This window comes from Geospiza fortis, unplaced genomic scaffold, assembly GCF_000277835.1.
Source record: "Geospiza fortis unplaced genomic scaffold, GeoFor_1.0 scaffold118, whole genome shotgun sequence".
NCBI lineage: Eukaryota > Metazoa > Chordata > Aves > Passeriformes > Thraupidae > Geospiza > Geospiza fortis.
The window spans coordinates 1613974-1638086 of NW_005054380.1; the positions used below are offsets into that span (position 1 = coordinate 1613974).

General features: G+C 45.3%; 1 protein-coding gene across 2 annotated transcripts in view; it reads left to right on the forward strand.

Annotated features, from left to right (window-relative positions):
* Positions 1–24113, forward strand: part of RYK (receptor like tyrosine kinase) — a 37701-nt gene that overhangs the window by 3623 nt on the left and 9965 nt on the right. The window contains exons 4-9 of one of the 2 annotated variants that reach the window (XM_031060342.1): positions 918–974; positions 1619–1763; positions 5476–5576; positions 8378–8512; positions 10937–11023; positions 23407–23476. In XM_031060342.1, the coding sequence (XP_030916202.1) occupies positions 918–974; positions 1619–1763; positions 5476–5576; positions 8378–8512; positions 10937–11023; positions 23407–23476 (595 nt within the window). The remainder of the gene's footprint in view (positions 1–917; positions 975–1618; positions 1764–5475; positions 5577–8377; positions 8513–10936; positions 11024–23406; positions 23477–24113) is intronic. The other variant, XM_014308672.2, reaches the window with a different exon arrangement.

Consider the following 24113-nt stretch of genomic DNA (forward strand, 5'->3'; position numbering starts at 1 on the left):
TTACTGATAGCTCCTCCTCAAGTTCAAAAAAGGGATAAAAAAAGAAAAACTCTTTGATTTTTCATTCCCTTGGATTACTTTTTCCTAAGCTGCACTGGCTCAACAAGGAGTGGGAAGGGGCTGTGCTTTGTTGGACACAACTGAGAGCAGGAAGGGGGGTGTGCAAGTGGGACTGTGCCTGTGCAGCTGCAGAAATCCATGGGATTCCTTCAGCTGCCTGCAGATCCTCAGGGGGGTTGATCTGGAGGCATCTCCTGCATTCCCCAGGTTTGCACTGCTCCTCTTGGTACCCAGACTCAGAGTAAGCTCAGTGAAGATTTACCCACTTTCTAAAGGACTGCAACTCACAGGAGCTGTGTTGTCCTCCTGCCTTCACTTGCATATTTATGAGTATTTAAATGCACATCACCTCTTCCATGCTTCTGTTTTAACTCTTTGACTCCTGACTGGCATCAGCTGAGAAGGCACAGTGCCTGTGGTTGCATCTCTGACCCCTTCCTAGGGTGAGCAGCATTAGATTGAAGCCAGGATTTCCTCCAAAAGGTCAGGGTAATCTTCACTGAACACCTCAGCAATGATTTTTCTCTCCTGTAGGAACTGATTCTGTGAGGTCTTTGTTTAGTGCCTTAGCAAACACATTCTCTGCACCTCTTCTTGCTGCTGCTTTGGACCTAGGACAAGCTGTAGGGTTTTACAAGGATTCAGTGGGTTCAAACTTTGCCTCTCTGAACATGTGTTTCAGTGTGATTTTAATTCTACCTGGTTAGGTGTTTAAATGGAAATGTAGGGATTAGTGTAGTCCTTGAATCAGCTCTTCCCTTTGGAAAAGCAGATCTGTTTTTCCATATCTGAGACAATGTGAAGGGCTGCAATCATAAATGTGCTCCAAACTTAATGGCTTTCTCTCATCTCTTTAGAGCTTGAACCAGAAGTCAAATCTCCAACAGCTGATAAAAACAGCAGCAAGGCTATCTGTAAGTAATCCTGAATGTACAACTTGGGGTTTAAAAACTGAAAAACTTTTTATGTGCTTTGCTTCCACAGCTTTCCCTATGAAAACTGTCCCCAGGTAGTCTGTACTATACCCAGTATTGCAGTGGGTTTTTGGTAATTAATTGTTTTAACTGGTGAAGAGGGAAAAACCCTATTCCAACTCTTGTAACAACTTTTGTATCACATCTTAGGGGCTCTGGTTTCTGTACATGTCTCTGATCTATTTTCTTGACCTTGGGACCTGTCTGGTTTGCTGTTTCCATTTATCACTATTGAAGGGATAGAATGAGGTAGTTTCCTTTCCTCCTTTTCTAGCTGGAAATATCATTGGCTGACTGTGGCTCCATAATACCCAAAATGGGAATGGTTTTGCCAAAATGCTGTTGGAAAGCAGTGGGAAAGAGAGCTCAGTGCTCTCTTTACCTCCCACTGTTTCTTCCAGGGCAGTTGTTCTCCAGGATACCTTAGAGAACATTTGGGATATCTGAGGCTGCTGCCTTTCTCTGCCTCCAGCCCCTCTGCTTGTGTTGCCATAACAAACTAACAAATGTTGTTTCTTTAGGGCTTTTTGTTGGTTTTTCTCCTTTTTTGAGAAGGGTTCAGTAACTTTCCACATCTGTTGCAGTTGATCCTGTAAATGCAGCCCCCACCACTTCGACCCGGGTGTTCTATATCAGTGTGGGTGTGTGCTGTGCTGTGATATTCCTGGTGGCAATCATCCTGGCTGTCTTGCACCTCCACAGCATGAAAAGGATAGAGTTGGATGACAGGTATGTGTTCAAGCTCTCCCAGTGTGGTTTTGGGACATATTTACTCAGATTAGTGGGAGTTCAGTCTCAAAATGAGCACTCTGTGGTGGTTTGCAGTTTGTGCTCTCAGTGCCAGGCTGTAGCAGATGCTGCCTGTGTGGGGCTGTGGTGAGGGCTGTGCTGCAGAAAGACAGCAGTTGCAGGTGCTCTGCTGTTTATGAGGTGGAAGGGTTGTTCAGGTTTTGCCAGAATATTTGTGTGGAGTGGGAAGATTCAGACAGAATAAGATCTGCAGGGATTGTCGGGGTTGAAGGAAAAATTGATTTGGGCTCACTAGAAAGGCAGGCTGGGAGAGCTGGGGGTGTTCATACTGGAGAAGATTCCAGGGAGACCTTAGAGCCCCTTTCAGTGCCTGAAGGGGGCTCCTGGATCAGGGTCTGGAATGCCAAGAGAAGGGGGAATGGCTTCCCACTGCCAGAGAGTTTTTACCTTTATTTTGCCTTAGGTAAAATAGGGAGGGATATTAGGAAGAAATAGGGGGAAATTGCAATATTGGGGATATTAGGAAATATCCAATATTAGGGATATTGGGAAGAAATTCTTCCCTGTGAGGGTGCTGAGGCCCTGGCACAGGATGCCCAGAGAAGCTGTGGCTGCCCCTGGATCCCTGGAAGTGTCCAAGGCCAGCTTGGACAGGGCTTGGAGCAACCTGGGATAGTGGGAAGTGTCCTTACCCATGGTATGGGTGGAACTGGATGGGCTTTAAGGTCCCTTCCCACCCAAACCGTTCCATGTTTTACATGACTGGATGAAAACATTTGGGTTTTACTGACACCTGCAGGAAGCTGAACTTCAGTTTTCCCTACTTTGATTGATTTTCCAGTATTCAGTTCAGCCTTAGGGTCTCAGCATTACAACTGCTTGGTTATAAAACTGGCAGTGTTGAGCTCTCTCAAATATATTTCCAATCAGGAAAAAACGTAGCACATGCATGGAAAATGGTGCTGTAACATGAATCCACGGTCTTTGGAGTGGGGATTAAGCACTGAGGAGAAGGGAGGCTGGAAAAGCAGGTGGACTGAGGCTGTGTGAACAGCCTGCATCAGATGCAACTGTTCAGGAGCAGGCAGTGTGAAACTGGATCCTTTGGAAAACAGCCTGTGGGTGGTCACCCCTGTGAAAGGATATCTTGAACTAAAGGATGTCTTGAACTGCTTCTGTGCTGCCTGCAGCCTCATGGAGTAGCTTTATCTTTTCATCCTCCTCCTTATCCATTCATCTGTTCCTTTCAGTTTTCTCCCTGCCCTTCCCTCCCCTGGTGTCCCCAGCCCATGTGGCTTTGGCAGTGCCACTGCATTGAGCAGTTGTGGTTTCTCAATTGTAACCAAATGAACTTGTCAGCTTTCCTCAATTCCTTTGTGCCTGCTTGTCTGATGGAGGGGTTTTGATCAGCTGAAGGTGTTAAAGGATGTGCAGGAAGAACATTCCATTAACAGTGTGGGATAGTGAGGTGTTGAGGTGTCCAGCCCAGTAGTGTGATCAGATGTTCTCCCCTCTACTCCATTGCACTGGATTTCTGTGGAGATACAAGGTCAAAATCCTAAAAAACCAACTGACTTTCTGTGGAGATAAAGCTAAAAATCCATCTAATGTTAGTGGTTTGCAGGCCCACTCAGACCATTGTGTGATTTTATGAAGTTTGTGCAGCTCCTGAGGTTTAGCTCTTCAAGCACCATGTGATGACTTATTTTTTGAGCCTGAAGATGCCTGGCCTGGATGTGCTCAGGGAGTGCCAGAGCAAAGGTGTAACAGAAGCAAAATGTGCCTGAAAATCAGGAGGTCTGGGACTTGCTTTGAACAAACTCACTGAGGGAAGGAAGAATTTCTGATTTGCTGAATAATAATCTCAGACTGTTTCTGTGAAAGGTTCCTGAATGGAATATGACAATGTCATTAGGGTTAACGACCTCCCAGGAGCAACAGAGCCTGGAAAAACCCACTGGTGCTCTTAATTTCAACCCCCAGAACTAAATAAAACCTAGGAGGGCTGTTAAGTGGAAGCTCAAGCCGAGTTTACAGGCTGCACATGGATTATTTAGGAACATTGTATTGGAAGTCCACAGCAATTGCTGCAAACCTCACAGCAAAGGCACTGGAAAAGTGCCAAGGAAAGCTGGCATGGCCCAACAGCAGGATAATGGGAGTCATTAAAGCAAGAAAGCATCGTTCAAATAGCTGACAGAATATGCAAGTGAGGAAGCTCAGGAAGTGAGTTCAACCTAAAAACCAGAACGAAGCCAACCCAAAAGGCAGTTTTTCAGTCTTGCAACAGGCATTAAAAGAATAATTCCTTCCTCACACTTGCCTCCAGCCAAAGGAATCCGCAGGGCTAGTGGGTGATCAGGTTACAAAAGGAGTTTTTCCAGCCAGAGCAAGAAAAGGAAATGCAAGTTGTGCCTTGGTGTTTGATGTGGTGGCCATGCCAAGACTCCCCTTCCTGGGGAGCTGCAGAGTGGATCATACTGAGGCAGCTCGGGGATGCAATAGTGGGAACAGTATAAGCAGTAATAAGTTGCCAGCACCAAAGAATATTCATTCAAAAACTCTGAAGGAAGTTAAAGGGGAGGAGCTAGACCAGCATCTGTGGTTTTTAGGCTCGTGCTAAATGCTGTGCTGAAACCCTGCACCTGGAAGTGGGAATAACTGTAAAAAAAAAAGTTCCAGGGAGAGATTGAGGCCAGCTATAAATGAGTAAGTTTGCATTGTGAGATTCCAGTAGATTCTGTTCCAAAGAAAAAATTCAGTGGGTTCATCTGTGGTTGTGCTATAATGGGGAAGAGTGGACTTGAATTTCTGTTTTTTAAGGGAAGCCTGGCTTCAAAGGTAGCAGTGGGCCTGGAGGGCATCCACTGGCCCTGCTTGGCCAGTGCTCAGCAGCAGCCCAAGAAACTTTAAATGTTGATTATTTGGCAAAGCAGAGGTTGTATCCCAAACCAGTTTCCTCTTTGTCCTCCCAGAACAGTCAGCAGTGGAAAACCCACTTGAAGTTGGATCAAACTGGGGCATGTTTGTGTGTGTTTGGAGGGGAAGAACTACAAAAAAGCTTTTGGCCCTGCCATCTGACCTGCTAACAGGAATTTTGGTCCATTACAGCTGCAACAGCCCTTTTTGTAGGGTTTTGACTGTGAAAATAAGACAGAAGTGACCTGCTGTGCTTTAGGCTGTGGTTTACCTGTTTCATGGATACTGGGTCCTTCTGCTCAAAGAAAGCATCTCAAAAAGCACATTTTAGGTGGTGCTGGAAGGGGCAACAGGTACCCTTAGGGAGGGGAGTGACAAAGTGGGGTAGGCTGTGAAATAGAGCCATTGTTTGAGTGGGACATCAGTGCCATGAAAGAAATATGTGCAAATCTTTCCTGGAATATAATAGTTGTTCTTGGTATGACAGGGTGGTTCTGGCAAGGAATGTTTTGTCACTTTGATTATTCCAAAGTGGGAATAAGTACCAGAAGATAGAGCAAGTTCTGGAGAGCAAATAGGAGGAAGCTGTTCATGTTTAATGCCAAGATTTTTGAGTCACCTGAAATACATTCTCATGTGTGAGCGACTTTAAAAGTGCAGAGTTTTTGAAGTCTTGCCTGGAAACTCTCCTGTTTTTGACCTGGACAGGTTAATTTGGAATGTGTTGGAGTGGCAAGCAGTGATGTTGATGTGCATTTTCGTTTCCCCACAGCATCAGTGACAGCAGCAGCTCGCAGGGGCTGTCGCAGCCCTCCACGCAGACCACGCAGTACCTGCGGGCTGACACGCCCAACAACGCCACCCCAGTAACCAGTAAGTGTTAATCTAAGCACAGAGCCTCCTGCCACGCTGCTTTGGTGGCAAATGCAAGAGAAGAACGTGAATAATTCTCTGGCTCTGTCACTTTGCTTCTTGAATTCACACAGAGTGTGTTTTATCCAGCCACGCCATAGTCAGGAGTGAGTTCAGGGAGATGTGTGTGGTCATATGAGCATGGGGCTGTGTTTGTGCCTTGGGTTGTTCTCTCTGCCCCCAGAGCAGTCAGCCAGACTTCACCAGTAGCTGTGTTTTAACACTGGGAAGAGCCTGCCTTGTGCAGTCCAAGCAGAGGAGGGAGAACAAGATGTGTCCACCCAGCCCTGGGATCAGTTCCTAAAGCAGGTGATGCCATGTGCATGAATCCTGATGGTTCTGTTATTCCTGTCATCTCCTGTTGCTTACAGCTTTGCTTGAAATGATATAAAATAGCTGAAGAGAGCAGTGAGAGGAAAGGAAGGGTGGCAGCAGTTTAGATATTGAGCTGGTAACTGATACCACAGAATCACAGAATACCCCAGCTGGAAGGGACTCACAGGGATCATCCAGTCCAACCTGGCCCTGCACAGACAACCCAACAATCCCATCCTGTGCATCCATGGGAGCGTTTTCCCAAAGCTCCTGGAGCTCTGGCAGCCTTGGGGCTGTGCCCAGCACCCTCTGGGGGAAAAACCTTCCCCTGATCTCCAGTCTAACCCTCCCCTGACACAGCTCCAGCTGTTCCCTGGAGTCCTCCTGTCCCTGGTCACAGAGAGAAGAGCCCAGAGCTGTCCCTTGGGAGGAGCTGCAGACTGGGACCAGGTCTTTCAGTCTCCTCCACGTTGAACAGACCAAATGCTCTGTCTGAGTTAATTCTGTTGTTAATTAATGTATTTATTACCTGTGTAATTTTTACTCCTCGAATTACTGTCTGGTGGAGGGAGGGCTATCCCATCCAGCCCTGCTCCAGGGACGGGACTGTTCCAGCTGGAGGGAAGGTGGCCTCCAGCACAGGGACACACATGGGTTTTTTTAATCCAACTAATAAGATCCCAAAGCCTCTCCCATTGTCCTCTGATGTCACTTGGTGATAGTGGCTGTCCCATCATAAGGAAGCACAGCAGTAAAGTCATCTCAGCCCTCCTGTGTTCTCCTTTTTTCCTCCCCATTTGTGGAAGCAGGTGTTTACCTGAGGTTGAACTGCACCTCTGGGAGAGATTTGGCTCACTTCTAAATTGTACTGTATCTCCCTAAAAAAAACCCAAACTGACTTGTCATCTGAGTTCATCTTTCTCTTGCTAAGAGTTGCCTTTAGATTAATGCTTATACCAAATACATTTTAAAAACAGGCTTGTAAAAATTTAATATATGAAATGTTAAAAAAATTCCTTTTCACAGAGTTTGGAAGAGACCTTATCCTAGAGCTGCTTTCCCTCTTGTCACCTGAGTCCCTCTCCAGCCTTTTTATTTTCCATCTCTTAGAATCACAGAATCATTTAGGTTGGCAAACACCTCCCAGATCACCAAGTTCAGTTGTTCCCCTGGCACTGCCAAGGCCACCCTTGTCCCCGAGTGCCACACAGCTTTTAACTCCCTCCAGGGGTAGGGTCTCCGCCTCTGGGCAGCTGTGCCAGGGCTGGACAGTGCTTTGGGAAGTGGAATTTTCCTTCATGCCCAATCTAAACCTCCCCTGGTGCAACTTGAGGCCGTTCCCTCTCCTCCTATCCCTGTTTCCTGGGAGCAGAGCCTGACCACCCCAGCTGTCCCCTCCTGTCAGGAGCTGTGCAGAGCTACAAGGTCCCTCCTGAGCCTCCTTTTCTCCAGGCTGAGCTCCTTCCCAGCTCCCTCAGCTGTTCCTGGTGCTCCATTCTCTTCCCCAGCTCCATTCCCTTCCCTGGACACTCTCCAGCCTCTCAATGTCTTATCCCAGCTCAGGCTGAGCTGCTGATGTCCTGTCAACCTCAGGGTTTTTGTTTGGCTTTCCAAGTGACTCAGGTTAATTTGGCTGAGTTCCAGTTGCTGGAATGTTGTCCCCCAGAATCCTCTGGCCAAGGGCAGGGGACCAAGCCCAGGATTGTGGTTCAACCCTCCTCACCCTGCCTAGTGTGGTGGCCACTGTGCCCAAGTGGCACCTGTTTGCTGGGGACAGCCCAGTGTCTCTAACCTGCTTTGGGACACCCCAGTAGCACTGAAAATAGTGCAGATTAGGAGGAGAAGAGAAAAGATTGGATGTGTGAAAAAAGCATTCCACAGTTGCATAGTTTTGCTTTCAATAACATTTAAATTTTGAAGAAACTATAATCAGAGTAATTCTCAAGATTTCTCTAAGAATTCATACACATGTACAAAAATATTCCAGGTTTTCTGACTCTGCTGGTGTATCCAGATGTCTGGAAGTGCCAGAAGGGGGCACTGGTAGTTTGCTAATGTTCTGCTGGGGTAAGGCATCTTCCCAGCTCTAAGTTCTCCAACAATCTGTTTCCTCCTCCTGAGGGCAGTGCAGTGTTGATCACCTTCACTACAGGAGTTTCCTTCACCCAGAGTTAATAATCAAAGTTGTTTGCATGACACTACGGAGAATTCCTGTGTAATTTTTTTCCCTGCAGATGATTATTCTTGTGTTTTTCCTTGCTAAATACCTAAATATTTTTTAAATTAATATATACTTAAGATGGTGCTGTTCACTGGTGTGTGGAGGCATAGGTGGTCAGAGGTGAAACCCTGTGCCTGTCCTCATTCCAAGGGTATTTCTGTTGGATTGTTTGGCTCTGCCTGTTCTCATTCCAAGGGTATTTATGTTGGATTGTTTGGCTCTGCTGGCTCCTCAGGTTATCCCACATTACGGATAGAGAAGAATGATCTGAAAAGTGTCACTCTCATGGAGGCCAAAGCTAAAGTGAAGGACATAGCCATCTCCAGGGAGAGGATCACCCTCAAAGATGTGCTCCAAGAAGGTATTTACAGCTCTCAGACACTTCATTCCTACAACGTGATGTAGATATATAAATACAAAGATATGGATATTTATTTACAGAAATCATTCATGGATGATGTTTCTGATCTTTGTAGCTTTGGTGGATGGGAGGAATGATGAGTTATGTTTGCATTGGGGGTGTGGGGGTGGGGAAAGCAGCTTCCAGAGTTAATTAGGCTGGGGGAGTGACCAGGTATGCTCAGTAAGTCCTTGAGCTTGTCTGTCTTAATAACCTGCTCCCTGAAATGATGGCTGGCTGGGGTGAAAGGGAATCACTCAGGGCTCTCAGTGCCAAGGTAACTCACTTCTGGGAGTTCCTACAGGAGAGCTACTCTCAACAACATAAAAATCAAAGCAAAACCAACCCAAAGCCCAGAAGAACTTCAGCTGTCCAAATTCGGTGTCTCAGTTTGATAACTTTGCTTTGGAAATCTAATTGGTAGATGCAACATTTACAAGCCTGATATAAAAGATTCAGAGACTACCTGATTTTTTTCCTGGAATATCCTGAGCTGGAAGGACCCACAAGGATCATCCAGTTCCTGAATTCTTCACTCTTTGTTTACTGTGCACTTTGAAAGTGCTCATGCACAACATGAATTAATTCTTGTTGATACTGAATTTGAAAAATAGGCTTAAATATTTCATTTTCTTTGTCATTCACCTTTACTACTGCAATTTGAAGTCTCTGTTCCCTGAGAAATCAAACTTCCCAAAGCTGGAGATTGGAGATAAACATCCTTTGGAGGCAGAATGCTCTGTGTTAGTCTGAGCAGCAGTGGAGGATGTTCCCATTCTTGTTCAGTGTGTGCCTCTGAACCTCTGGGGTGGCAGCTCCGTGCTCACTCCCAGTGTGGGCTCTGCAAAAACCTTCCTTGGCATGTGGGATGTGCCTTGTGTTGCTCTGGGCTGCCTGGAGCTGGGATGTTGGGAGTCACCATGACTAGAAGTGACTCAGTGCCCCAGCAACGCTGCAGATGTTTGGTGGCAGAGCTGCCCTGCTCTGCCAGATGAAGCATAAGGAGCTGTTGAATGCAGTTTGGACCCAGTTAATCCTGGGATCTCGTTTCTTAGCCTCCAGCTGTTACTTTGAGTCAGAACTTTCAAAAGTTAATCACAGAGTCATTCAGGTTAGAAAAGCCCTCTGAGGTCATCGAGTCCAAACACTCCCCCAGCACTGCCAGTTTCACCCCTGTCCCCAAGTGCCACATCCACGTGTCAGAGGACTTACAAAACCTGACCAATTTTAGTTCAGGATCATGGTGGTGTTGAGTCTCTGCCATTGAAGAGCAAAAGATCTTCAGAGTGGAAGGAGGTGATAAAGTTAATGCATACATGGAACATATTTACAGATCTTGGCCACAGATTCATTATAAACTTCATGTAGCTTCTGTAGCTTCACCCTGCTTTTACATTTTGGAAATAGATATTTAGGCACTTTCTCAAAGTCTTCAAGAACCAAGACAGAAGGAATTTAGTTGCTGTTGGGTAATTAATGGTGTTGTGTTGCCTGAGAGACTCCTGAGTTCAGCTGCTGCTTAGTGAGATTGCAGTTTGAAAACCCCTGTCATGCCTCAGGGTAGGTGACAGAAGTGTTGCACTGCTCCTGTTTAAGGTATTTAGAAACAAACAAGACCTGTATTTCATACTGTCAAAGATCTTTCAACCTAGTCAGGCAGGAGGAATCCTTGGGAAGGGGCTGTTGTGCTGGAATAGACTGTGTGGAGATGATGCACACCTTGGTGCAGGAAGGTGTTGCCAAGCTGAGCAGTAAAAAGCCAATTAAATTCTCTGTGTGTTACCAGTTGTTCTCAGCCCAGCTCCTCAGAGTTAGCTCCTTTTCCTGCAGTAGCATCAGTAACGTCTTGTGAATGGAAAAATGCTGGAGAGTCTGAATGATCCCCAAACAACCCCAGCACCTTCCAGCTGAGGTGAAACTCGTGAATAATGGTGATGCTGGCTGTTGCAAAGTGTTCCATGTGTGCTGGCTGGCTAGAATTGCTGTTTCCTTGTGAATGTTTCCAAAAGAACTTAGTCCCTGTGAGAAGTGCCTTGACTTAGAATTCCAGACTGGATGAGTGAGAAAATGGAGCTGGACTTCTTAGTGCAGGGAGTTGACTGAAGTGCCACAAATAAACCATCATCATATTGATATTTAATTTCACTGAGTGCTATCACTAGTTCACTCTCATGCTTTTCCCCTTATTTATGTAAAACTTCAGCATTTGCTGCCTGTAGTTGTGAATCCCCCTTGTGCTGGAGCTGGGTTTTCTCTTGAGACTTTATTGAGACACTTCAACTGCAGGCATTCCTCACTTTCTGCTCTGAAATGTACTGTTTGCTTAAGATACTCCTAATGTTATCAGTGTTTCTTTACTTTACTGATTGGATGTTCTGTTCCCAGGCACGTTTGGGCGCATTTTCCACGGAATTCTAATAGAAGAAAAAGACCCCAGTAAAGAGAAACAAGTTTTTGTCAAAACTGTTAAAGGTATGTTTGCATGAAGTTGTGGGTTTGTGTGCAGGTGTTTGAACTGTGCTGCAGGCTGGGGGTGCCAAACCTGGCTTTACAATAACCTCCTTCTCCCCAAAATGTGCAAATGATGAAAAGCAAAAGCAGTTTGGATGCTTCCTTCAGCCACAGGGAACAGCAATCTTATATGGAAGAAAAATGCATGTGTTCTCCACCAGTGCTTTCAGTCATCACCCTTGAATACTTTTGTTTATTATTCTTCTAAGTAGAAAATGATATTGGTTTTTTTTTTCCTCAGCATATCATTGTCTTCCCACTCACAACCTTGTCCCCTGCAAATTGCTGAAAAACACCTGGAATTATCTTAAAAATCTTTTACAAATGCATGGCTGTACAAAAGACAGGGCATAGTTTCTGCCTTCCTTATGCTTTGCGACTGAAGCATGAGAATTGGCATTTAGAACTGAATTTATCCAAACACAGCACCTGTGTTCAGGAAATACCTTGAAATGGGGATAGGTAGGCTTAAGGAGCAAGGTGGGTGTAGATGAAAATATTGCAAATGTCCCACATGTCCGTCACATGTATCCCATGTGTATCTTACAAGTATCCTACGTGTATCTCTGTGTTAAATGTGTTCTACATCTATCCCTTCCTCTGCAATCATCACAAGTGCTCTTTTTGCCAAATTCCCAGTACAATGGTCGTTTGACCACTTATTTTTGTCATTTCTGTTGGGTGTCTTATTGCCTTTGGTTTTTCATTTGACAACTTCTTTAATTCTTTCTTGCAAAAAAATAAGCCTCTATAAGAATTTCAACTCATTCTGGTTTTTTTTTTTTGTGGCCTGGGTATCAATTTTTGAAGATCCTGATTGGGAAACGGTGAAGCTGCTGAATTTTATTGTTGAATCTTTCTGCCACCCATTTATTCTCTGCTACCTTTAAGGAAAATCTGTTGCTCAAAGGAAAGAGCCACCTTGGTCTGTTTCTGGCACAATCAGATGTTTCTGGTGCTCTTCTCTCTCACATGACATAGAATAATGGAATGGTTTGGGTTAGGGGGGACCTCAGATCTCTACCCCCTGCCATGGGCAGGGACACCTTCCTCTATCCCAGGTTGCTCCAAGCCCTGTCCATCCTGGCCTTGGACACTTCCAGGGATCCAGGGGCAGCCACAGCTCCTCTGGGCACCCTGTGCCGGGGCCTCACCTCCCTCACAGGGAAGAATTTCTTTCCAATATCTCACCTAATCCTGCCCTCTGGCAGCTTAAAGCATGTCCTGTCCCTCCATCCCTTGTCCCAAGTCCCTTTCCAGCTCTCCTGAAGCTCCTTTTGGGGGCTCCAAGTTCTCCCTGGAGCCTTCTCTTCTCCAGGTGATCACCTCCAGCTCACCCAGCCTGGCTTCTCTTACTTAAAAACAAAAAAAAAAAATTGCTTCTTTCTAGTATTTTGGGACCATTTTCTGAATTCTGCCTTCTTCTGGTCCCTTTCACTGCCAAACAGTTCTGTCTTTTTTATTTCTTGGCTCTTATTTAATAATAGTTCTCAAAAACTTGGCCCTTGGCACGCGAGCTACTTTTTATAGCATTGGATTAAACAACATAACATTTGTCAAAAGTGATCTTAATTTAGCTGCCTCCCATGACCTCTTATTGAATTGCTTTCCCAAAATGGGACTTCCAATGCACTCCTAAATCCATAATTCTCCTTTAGAGTGACTTGTGTCTGTGGCACATTCATGTCCTATAGGAAAAAAGCTCTTCCCTTTGCAGGGAAGGATTCAGTGCAGTGATGGCATTCATCACTGTAGAGAATTTCCCAGCATTAAAAAGGATCTGTGTGTAAAAAGTGTAGAGTAGGTTTTGTTGACACTTGGGCCTGGGCAGCAGAATTTTGCAAGGAGTAAAACCTATACCATCCCCTCTCCTCACAGCAGTGCTGATATTCCACAGCTTCATTTTCACACCCTGGCTGTTATGGCTGTGTGTGTGGCTGGGACGTGTAGTAAGTTGGGAATTTGATCTGGTTGGAAGAAAAAAAAAACCTGCAAAAATTCTCTTGTAACTAGAGTTTTTCCTTGATCTCAGTCATTCTGTGGCCACACACACACTGCTGTTCTGTTCTTCACACACAAGCAGAAGCAGGGCAGGACCATAAAAGCTTGATGGGTATGAGAACCATTAAACTGACTTAAGTATCTCTTTGCTGAAGGTAATAAAGCCTGAGGGTCATGGAAAATAGACAAGGAATAAAGGCTTTGTCTAAGGAGCTAAATTATCCCTTCCCAAAGTATGAGCTGCTCCAGAACTGCCTTGTTCAACCCAGAGGTGCCTTCTGAAAATGATAAAATGAAGTCCAGTGGTTCCCCAAATTTCTGAAAACTATGGGGAGTGGGGGTGGAGTATCCCAGATATTTGGAAAATGTGAACTGAGGTTCTTTGAGTAGGTACTGTGAGGAAGAATAACTTCCTTGAGAGAAAAATCACCTCTTTTTTCTCACCAGGATCGGAGCTTGAGAAACTGAAGATGCTGTTCTGACATTAGGGGAGTTGTTATGGCTTTAAACCTGGAATTTCAAGAGAATCCTAGAATCCCCAGAATGGTTTGGGTTGGAAGGGACCTAAAGCCCATCCAGTCCCACCCCTGCCATGGGCAGGGACACCTTCCACTAGCTCAAGTTGCTCCAAGCCCTGTCCAGCCTGGCCTGGGACACTTCCAGGGGTGGGGCAGCCACAGCTTCTCTGGGCACCCTGTGCCAGTGTCTGACCTCACAAGGAAGAAAAAATAATTAATTTTTTAAAAATTGTCTTCCTTACGTCAAATGTAAATCTACCCTTTTCCTGTTTAAAACATTGCCCTTTGTCCTGTCCCTGCAAGCTGTGGTCAAAACTGTTTCAGTATTTCTTACAATCCACAAGCCACAGAAAAGTATCCTTGGAAAATTTTCTTCTCCAGGCTGAACCTCCTCAGCCCAACAAGTATTTTAGATGGGCCAAGAGTTTGGGTTTGTTGGATTTAAGAGAAGAGCTGTGTGCCACTCAGGTGGGTGTCCAGGTTGTGCTGTTCAAGGAGTGGTTTCTGAGTGAAAATCCATGAAGACAAGTCACACCCTAAGTGCCTGTCACAATGCATCTCTTTTCATGTGTCCCTCCTTCAGCTGTCAGTGTATTACAGCTTCCATACCCTTTTAAGAGGGGTTCTTTCCAATACTGTGGGCAGAGGGAATGTGCTGTCAGTTTTCCCATTTCCTGAGCTGGGGAAGGTGAATGTTGTGGCTGTTGTGCTCATCAGGCAGTATTCTGTCTGTGGGTATTTCCTGCTCTGGAGGGAGAGTGATGGCAGCCTTGTGAGTTTGTCTCTTCCCTGTATTCTTTGGTTAATTGTTGCCCCAACGGATCAAAAGCACAGGTGGTTGACTGCAGCAACTGCAGCAGCACTTCCCACTTTCCTTCCCTGATGTTTCCCAGAGCTCCAGTGAGATGCAGAGCATTGCTATGAACCAGGAGAGTGAACAAAGGATCCCTAATTTCTCTGAACTTTGTGTTTGTCCCCCTTCTGAAGTGATCTGCTCTTAAAGGAGTCAGGAATACATGAAAACTGAGGGAGCCTGGACCTACCTGAGAGGTGGAAGAACCCATCCTGAGTTTCCCTGGAATATTCTGTATTCCCTGTTGTCTCAAGCTGGGGTAAAACTATTAGGTCAGACTCCCAAAGAGCAAGTTTGAGCCTGAATAAGCAATATCAGTGCAGGGGTTGAATAGGTTGGAGTGTGCTTGTTCAGCATGATCTGACAGCATTTTCATCTGCCACAGAATTTGGGGTCTTTCATTTGAACACTTCATGAAGTTATTGAAGTACTTTTGAAGTGATTCAGTGATTACTTGTCCTGTAGCTCTTAAATTGATGGGGTGTAAAAGTTGGAGATGCTTCTCTTGAAATCTCAACACCACATCTCTTATAAAGACTGGCTGAAGAAGGATTCATCCCTGGGTTTTACTCCAGATCCTTAAAAGAGTTTTTTATTTCATGGAGCTTTAGTTCACTCTAGGGAGAAAGTTGTAACATGCCTGTGGCAGTGACAAAGTTTCTACATGCAGGTTCATGAAATAGATGAGTTTATAAGGCTTTTTTAATGCTGTATCATCTGTGTCTGGGTGCCTGAGCCTTCTGATATGTGCAGTGCCTTGTGCCAAGGAGAGCTTCAAAGGAAAATGGATCTCTCTTGGCTTTCTGGGAACTCTAATAACTTCAGACTGCAAAGATCCCAAGCTCTGGGGGAAAAGTGTGACTTGCTCAGACTGTCCTACATGCTTCATGTTGGCCATGCAGCTGTTGTGTTGTCTTTGCACTTCACACTTCCACTGTCTTCATTTGCTAGGCAAGGTGCTCAAAGTCATAGTTACTTTCACGCTTAGACATTTCAGAGAAAAATTCATCTTTGTTCTGTCTTCAAACAGACACTGATGAAGATTGAGGATGTGTGTCATTGCCAGCAAGAGCAAGGATATGTTATCTAGAATATTTGGGATTTTGGAATCTCTGGATCAACACAACCTGAATGAGTTCTTTGTTAGAAAGATGAGAGACTTAGCTGGCATTTGCTTTCTTCGTTGTGTTTTTTGTTTTACAGAAAAATTGGGTTATGAGGGTGGAATGCTTCACTTTCCAATCAGGGATTTCCAATCCCTCTCAGTTTTGGGAAGTGTCTCTGATGGCATCTTTCTCCAAGCTGGCATTACATCTCTTGCCAGGGTTTAACAGATCCCTCCAGCCTTTCTGGGGAATCTTTTAAATCATCTGATGTCAGAGGAGGAAGAAAACACACAAGTTTCACCTTTGATTTAAAGAACACATTGTTTAATGGTGCTTTTCCTGTGAAGGAGAAAATTCTTAGCAAAACAAATGGAATTGTGTTATTCCAGGAACATATGAAGTGAGGGTGAGCTGTGCAGAGCCCTGACTCATTTAGGATGTTCTGGCCAAGGTACACTTTTGGTAAAAACAACACAGTGTGCTGTTCAAGATAACCCAGCTGCTCCCATTTCGTGTTCTAACCACTTAACATTTTTCTGATGTACAAGGAAGGAGTGTTTGGAAACAAACCATCCATGGAAAGCACTGGAAACAAAGTGTTGATAGAGGTCAGCTCTTTAAACTTTATTGTTCTACCAACTTTTAACAAAGCTTTTGAGTTCTGTCATCTTAGGTCGCTAAAAGACTTTCAGCATTCTTGGCTATCTCTGACATTTTACTATTTAGAGTTTTTTAATTTATTGCTGGTCTAGTTAAGAGGAGATGCCCCATTCCTGGAAGTGCTCAGGCCAGGTTGGACAGGGCTTGGAGCATTGTGATCTAGTGGAAGGTGTCCCTGCCCATGGCAGGAGGTGGAGTGAGATGAGCTTTAAGGTCCTTTCCAACCCAAACCATTCCATGGTTGCAACATTGGTGACCCTTCAGGACTTCATGCAGTTGGGAAGTGTAGGAATAGAAATCCTGAGAATTCAGGCTGTGCCAAAAAGGAGAAGGCAATGGGCACATTTAGGGGATTTAAGTGTGGACAAGCAGCTCTGTGTTAATCAAGGTGAAGGTTTCTTGTTCACACTAAACAGGTACCAGAACTTGGAGGATTCACAGTTGTTCTCAAGGGGTCATGTTTCCATTGATGGAATTTGCTCTTCTGGGCAGTTCATTCTTAGGAAGCACAGCCTTGTGAAAATAGTTCTAAGTTTAAGTTTGTACCTTAACACACAGTATTTGAATTAATTGTTCAAAAGTATTTAATCTTCCAAAATCAGAGTGCAGGATCCTGTTTCTGAAGAATATAGTTTATGCCAAAAAAAATAAATCAAGAGTTACTGCTCATCTGAGCTAAATTATTGAGTGTCTTTGTAAAGGAAGATACTTGAATTTAAAGAATTTGGGATAAGTAGCAAATTTCTGAATATCAGCCCAAAAATGCACTTGATTTGTCATTTTATCCTAGTTCTTTAGGAAAATACCCTGAGACACCTAAAGCAGTACAGTATGCTTCAGAAAATACTGAGGGGATGATTTCCAAAGTATTGTACTATATAATTTAAAGATTTATTATTCCATATGCTATAAGATATTCACCTGCAGGACATTTTAATTTACCTACAGTTAAAATCTCTACTTGTACATCAGTTTTATTATGTGCTGTCCCTTGACCTTTGGACCAGGACATCAGTCATGTCTCTCTTTCCCAGTTTCACTTTCAACTTACCTAACACTTTCAGGTTCACTTTGACTTAAATGGATTATTGAACAAAGAGCCTTTTACTTCCTCCTCTTTCTGCTGCTTCCTGGATTCTGGTGTTACTGTTACACAGGGAACTAAGACTATCTCCAAATCCTGCTTTTCTCTGCCCTTTTCTGTGGTTTGAAACTGCATGTGCATTTGTAATGCAGGAAAACCAGAATAGCATTCCCTATTTTAGCAGTGTCATGTTGACTGAATCCCAAGATTTATTAAAATTAGGCTTGGATTTGTCAGTGTGAGCTGCCTTGCTTTGCAAAATAAACTCTTGTGGTTGATATTTGATGCCTGGATAGCAGGACTGGAAGAGAAATCCTGCTCTGTGGAAATTTTGTCAGGACTAAGTTCAGTGTCCTGTGCTGTAACCTCTTCCTGCTGTGGTTTGGAGTGCATGTCTTACCTTTACAGGAGAATGGAGTTCTGTAGGATGCAGGGCTGCCTTGGAAAGCTGGGGGATGTTGAATTTGTGGGAGTGATGCCCTGAACACCTCCTGCAGCTCCGAGCTGCAAACAAGAGCTCAGTGTGCTGTGTTCAGTCCATGGCAGGAGGAAGCATCAGATGCTCCACTTGGCTCTGGCTGACTCCTGGGGCATTGAAATTTGAAAGCTGAAATATTTTTTATATCTACTTTCCTTTCTGCCTGAGAAAAAGCAGGTTGGATCATGATTTCTTGCATTTCCTTCTGGGGAAGGAAAGTTGTGAAGGTTACCTGATAGGAGCATTAAAAATGTCCTGTGCAACAGATGTGAGCACAGGCTTGAATTACTTCCAAGACTTGTGAAGAGGGGTTAAAGCAATACTCAGGCATGCATTCTCTTTGAACTGGGGTGGAATTCTGCCTTGGGAGCAGTTTTACCTAATGAATTGCCATGCAGAAACAGCAGTAATTAACAAGGATGTGTTGATACTGGGAGCATTTATCACCTGGAGCTGCTCTAGTCCTGCACTCTAAATTCCTGTGACCACTGTGCCGGCCTGTGTGGCTGTCACCCTTCAATAACTGGAGCTTGTGCACTTTGTCTTGGGATATTTGGCAAAGCCCACAAGGCTGAAAAATAATAAGGGTAATAGAAGCTTGTGAAAACAGGCAGGGGTGTAGAAAATGGGCTGTGTAAGTGTTGTGATGTGGGGGAGTATTACCTTGCAGTATGAAACAGGAGCAAGTTAACAGGGGAACAGGCCATTACAAATGGTCCAAAGATGAGAAAAGCTGCAGGTAAAACATCTTAAAACTTGCAATTGGGAACATTCATCAGAAGCCCTGGAGCTCCTGGCTGTAGCATTTGCAGAGCTGCTTCTGACAGGAGTCTTGAAAGAATCTGCTGTTAGTGCCTGTAGCAGGCTGTGAGAGAGTTCAAATGGGACTCAGTTCAGTTTTGAAATCTGTGGTTACATGGATTTTCAGGTTCTGCTTTGTCTTCTGGAGAAAGAGATTTCAGTGACCATTCTACAATCAGAAGTCTTGTAAATTGTAGTGCTGCCTGAGAGGGGGTTGTGGTGAGGTGGGTGTCACTCTGTTCTCCCAGGGAACAGGAGACAGGACAAGAAGAAATTGCCTCAAGTTGCTCCAGGGGAAGTTTAGATTGGATATTAGGGAAAATTTCTTCCCAGAAAGGGCTGTCCAGGGCAGTGGTGGAGTCCCCATTCCTGAAGGGATTTAACAGAGGTGTGGGTGTGACACTTGGGGACATGGATTAGGAGTGGCTTTGGCAGCACTGGAGGAATGAGTGGACTTGATCTTGGAGGGCTTTTCCAACCTAAAGGATTCTGTGATCCTACTTAAGCTGTGCTTCGCAATTTTGAGGCTCTGGGAGGTCTGACTTACAAAGTGACTCATGAAAGCATCCAGCTAATCAGTTCCCCACTGCAATATCCAGGTAATTGCTGCTTTTCATCTCTGCTACGTCCTTTGGGGTGTGGAGTGACTTTTCCTGGTGAAGCAGAGCCTGGTGCCCTGCAGCTGATGAGTGTCTGGTCTCAGAGCAGGCAATTCCCTTCAGTTTAGTGTCATCACAGAACTTCCCCAAGATCTTTTCACCTGATGATTCATGTGATTGATAAATGATAACGAGCAAAGTTTTAAAATACATTTTTGCAGCTGGATTTTAAGAAGTTGGTAAAAATGGAATAGGTGTTTTTCCTCCTCATAAACCAGGCAGGGCCCCAGCACATCCCAGCACAGAGGGATGTAAAACCAGCAGTGCCAAGAGCCCCATGGTGCCTGGCTGCACACAAATCCTGTGATATGAGGAGATAAACCTGCAGCTCCATCAGAGCTTGGAATCCTGCCTTGTTCTTGCCCTGGGCCTCAGGGCAGGCTTTCACAGCCAGGCTTTTGGGTAAAACCAGGGCTTGGAGAGCATCTTCCTCTCTGGAATGCATTTACACCTCTCTCAGTCTTGGTTTTAAGCACCTTCTGAAAGTTGGACCATTTTGATCCTAACTGAGCATCTGGAATATTTCTGGGTGTTAAATCTTCCTCTGAACTTCCCTGAAGTTGCTGCTCTTTGGTTTCTCAGCTGTTGGTGCATGATATGGAAATCTGGCTGTTCCTCATGAGTATCCAACTGCAACTCCATTTGTGGCTGAGCACTGACACGTTCTTAATCATAAATAATGGTAATATCTCAGTTCAGCCTTTTTCAGGGCTTTAAGGAAGTTTTGCAACGAACCCTTGCCCTGGAGCACTGAACTTAAATTCAAGGCTGTTCCTGGTGCCCAGATTTAATAAATGGGAGACTGTGACCTCCTCAGTTGTGTCTCCAAGTAGCTGTTGTAATTTCAGAGCTTTCTGGCTCTGTGGAAGGCTGTCCCCCCTCTGCCCTCTGTAGCTGTGTGTGTGGCTGCGCTCATATCTGACACCTTCATGGGTTTGGGGCAGACAAAAGGAGCCACAAAAGCCCATGGGCTTTTTGTTTTTACATCCCATGGGTTTGACAGGATCCTCCCCCTTTTCTGTCTGAGTGGCTGCACAAACAGCTCTGAGAAGAAAACAAGGTGTGTGTGCTTACATGTAGCACTCAGGGATTGACACAGTTTGGGGAATTTGGGGTTATACATTGGCCCAGGCAGGAAGATGGAATCTGTAGGATTCATCTCACTATGTCCTTGGAAAAAGATCTCAGCAAGTTGGGATTGCTGTGGCTCTGGGGCTCTGTTTCTCTTATCAAAACTAGAAATGGTGGATTTGCTGGATTGGTTTTAAGGATTTTTAGTACAGGATGCTCAGATGCACCAGGCCCCCACAACAAAAAATGTAATATTGCCAAAATCACCTTTGTCCTGATCTGTGAAGATGTGTGTGTTGGTTGCTCAAAAGTGGTCATAGTCTACTAAATGTGACAGTTTGTTTAACTGAACTTTTTCCTTTGTAACTGATGAAAATGCCTTAAAAGGAAGCCTGATTGCCGTGGGGACTGTTGCAGTAGCAGTATTTTGGTGTTCTTTTCCCCCTTTTCACAAGAATCACTCCAAGAAGTGGCGATTAATATTGTGTTTTGAATTATATCTAGTACAAACCCACAATAATCAAATTGTGTGGTGGTTCTAAATTGGCACTGGTCTCAGCTAGGGGAGGATTAGCCTTGAACACTATTGTTTGTTCTGAGTCTGTTGAATTTGTTGGTGTTGGGTGCCTTTTTTTCCCTGCAAAAAACAAGGAAATAATATTGATAAGCAAACACAATATGGATGGTAGGACTGTTTCACAAGATAAGATTTCAGTTTCCGTATATACTTGCCTGGGAGTCAATCATCCTTTTGGGTGCCCAACCACTATAACCTGGAGAGAAAACAACACTGACCTGCTGGAAACTTCCCTGAGTGCTGGAAAGGGAAAGGCTTTGGCAGAAGAGTCACCATGAGGAGATGAATGGGTGCATTGTCCAAACCAGCCTGACTCGTTCTGTAGATCTTAAATCCACTCTTAAACAATCTCTGATTTAAAGCTTCAAATTATCACTTGGTGGCTCTTATAATTAAAAGCGAACCAGTTCAGCAAGCACAGGGCCAGAAGAGAGTGTGTGAGGAGTTAATCAGCTTAAACTCACACCCAGGAATCTCTTTCCTGCCTTCATCATGTGCTGGGTGAAGAGGTTGAGGTCTTTGGGCCCTGTAATTACTGCTGAAGCTCTGTACAGGTAACCTGCTCCTCTGACTTCTCAGAATCTGCTTTTCCACCTCCATTTTTAATGCTGGCTTTTAGAACTGCCTGATTCAGTCATTCAGGGCTGTGTAACTTTGTTTTAAGGTAGGATCTTGGTTTTTCTTTCCTCTTTCCAAGCCTTTTTGTCTCGTACATAATTGAATCCATCAAGTGTCCAGCCCATGGGGGTAGGACCATCTCTTTCTCATGCTTCTGTTGGAGTGCAGGCCAGAGACTTCAGCTGGCCATGGCTTCAGTGTCTCCTGCACTGCAGGAACCTGTTTGTACCATCCCCACACACAGAGTTGTTATCCAATAGAAGGGAATCATAGATTTGTTTGTGTTGGGAAAACCTTCCAAGACCATCGGGTCCCACCATGCCCCCAGCACTGCCACGGCCACCACTGACCCATGTCCCCAAGTGTCACATCCACACAGATTTAAACCTCTCCAGACTTAAATCCTCAACCAGTGCCCCAGGCAGCCTGTTCCAATGTCTGACCATCCTTTCTGTCAGTAAATATTCCCCAATATCCAGTTTGAACCTCCCCTGCTGCAACTCAAGGCTGTTCCCTCTCATCCTGTCCCTGTTCCCTGGAGCAGAGCCTGACCCCTGGGCTGTCCCCTCCTGTCAGGAGTTGTGCAGAGCCACAAGGTCCCTCCTGAGCCTCCTTTTCTCCAGGCTGAGCCCCTTTCCCAGCTCCCTCAGCCTCTCCTGGTGCTCCATTCCCTTCCCCAGCTCTGTTCCCATCCCTGAAGAAGCTCCAGCCTCTCAAAGTCCCTGTAGTGATGGGCCCAAAAGCACTGGCTGATGCATCCCATAATATTCCACAATTGTCACTAATTTAGTGGCACCTCTGAGCTTCTGCAGAGTGCTCCTATCACTCTTCACTCAGCCTGAGTCCCATTTTCTTTTGCAGGGCTCAGGCTCAGTTAGGAAAGGGTGTCAGGGCTGTACAGGGAGCAGGATCAGACCTTGGAGGAGGGAAAAGAGCAGAGGATTTCTTGCCTATTCTTCCTCCCAGGGCAGTAAAACCTTGGCTTGACTCATCCATGACATGTAAATTCCCCCCTAGTGCACAAGGAGAGCTCCTTGGGCTGTGCTAGGCTCTCCTGTGCCAGCTCCATGCCAGAACAAGTCCCAGCATGAGGGAAACACAGAAAATGCTCCCAGGTGTGAGGGGGGTGGGATTGGGACAGCTCCTGTTGATGTCTCCTTATGTTTCCCTGGAGGTTCTTGCAACCAAGGGGGGAAAAGAACCCCAAATACACAAAGAGTGGTGGGAAGGGGGTTCCAGGCACCACCTGTGTCCTGCCCAGGGGATGCTCTGATTGCTTTGGGTCACTGGAGTTATCACAGGTGCCTGAATTTTAGCTGGCAGCAGTGGTTTTATTTATTTATTCATTTGAAAAGGTGGGGGAGAGAACAGCAAACAGTCCTAAGGTTACCAAGAGTCAAGTGTGTCAAGCAAGAGAGCAAGGAAATAAGTAAATGTGGACATAAACAGCCTCCAGCCATGTGGCAGTAAACACAACTGTACCTGGAGTGGTAACTCAGCAGCAAAGCACCCCTTGGAGCACATTTGTCTTGGGAACACTTGGCACATCCCATTTCTTCCATGCACACCAGTCCTGTGCAGGATGAGACCCCACTGCCCAGTGCAGCTGCCTTGTGCCTGCCCAGGAGCTGTCAGGAAGTGCAGAACCAGAGCCTGTCAGCCCCTGGAATGTGCTTGATTTCCTTTCTGGGCTTGACCCCACTCCTTAAAGCAGAAATGAGCCTCAGAACTTGGCCTTGAACTTTTCTTTTTTTAAGTGCTTTTTTTAAGTGCTTTTTCTAAGTGCCATTTTAAGAAAGGAGGCAAACAAGTTCTGTTCGTGCTCAAGTGACCTTAAGTGACTTGCAGATCTGGACTGAATTTTAATTAATGTGTTGATTTGTTTCCAAAGTTTATCTGTGGTTCCTTTTTCCCTCAGATCAAGCCTCGGAGGTGCAGGTGACAATGATGCTGACAGAAAGCTGTAAACTCAGAGGGCTTCACCACAGGTAGGGTGACAAATCCATGTCACTGTGAGGTGGGAGTACCTGGGCTACAGCTCCCTGGGGAGAGGGAGCTGTTTGTTGGGAATTCAGCAACACTTCTGTAGAATCATGGAATGCCAGGGTGGTTTGGGTGGGAAGGGACCTTAAAGCTCATCTCTGCCATGGCAGGGACACCTTCCACTGTCCCAGGTGGCTCCAAGCCCTGTCCAGCCTGGCCTTGGACACTTCCAGGGATCCAGGGGCAGCCACAGCTTCTCTGGGCACCCTGTGCCAGGGCCTCAGCACCCTCACAGAGAAGAATTTCTTCACAAGATCCCATCTATCCTTATCTGACAGGGTGCATTTAATTCCCCCTTGTCCTGTCGCTCCATGCCTCATCCCCAGTCCCTCTCCAGCTCTCCTGGAGCCTCTTTAGGCACTGGAAAGGGCTCTGAGGTCTCCCTGGATCCTTCTCCAGGCTGGATGATCCCAGCCTTATGTAATAAAGGCCTTGCCTAAAGTACAGGAGTAGCAGGTTTTTGGTGAAACATACCTAAAATAGAAACAAAATGAACTTGCCCTGCACTCATCATTCCAAATGAGCTGTTGTCCTCCCTTTTATAAGTCAAGCTTTTTAAAAAAAGTCCAAAAAGCTTTTTTT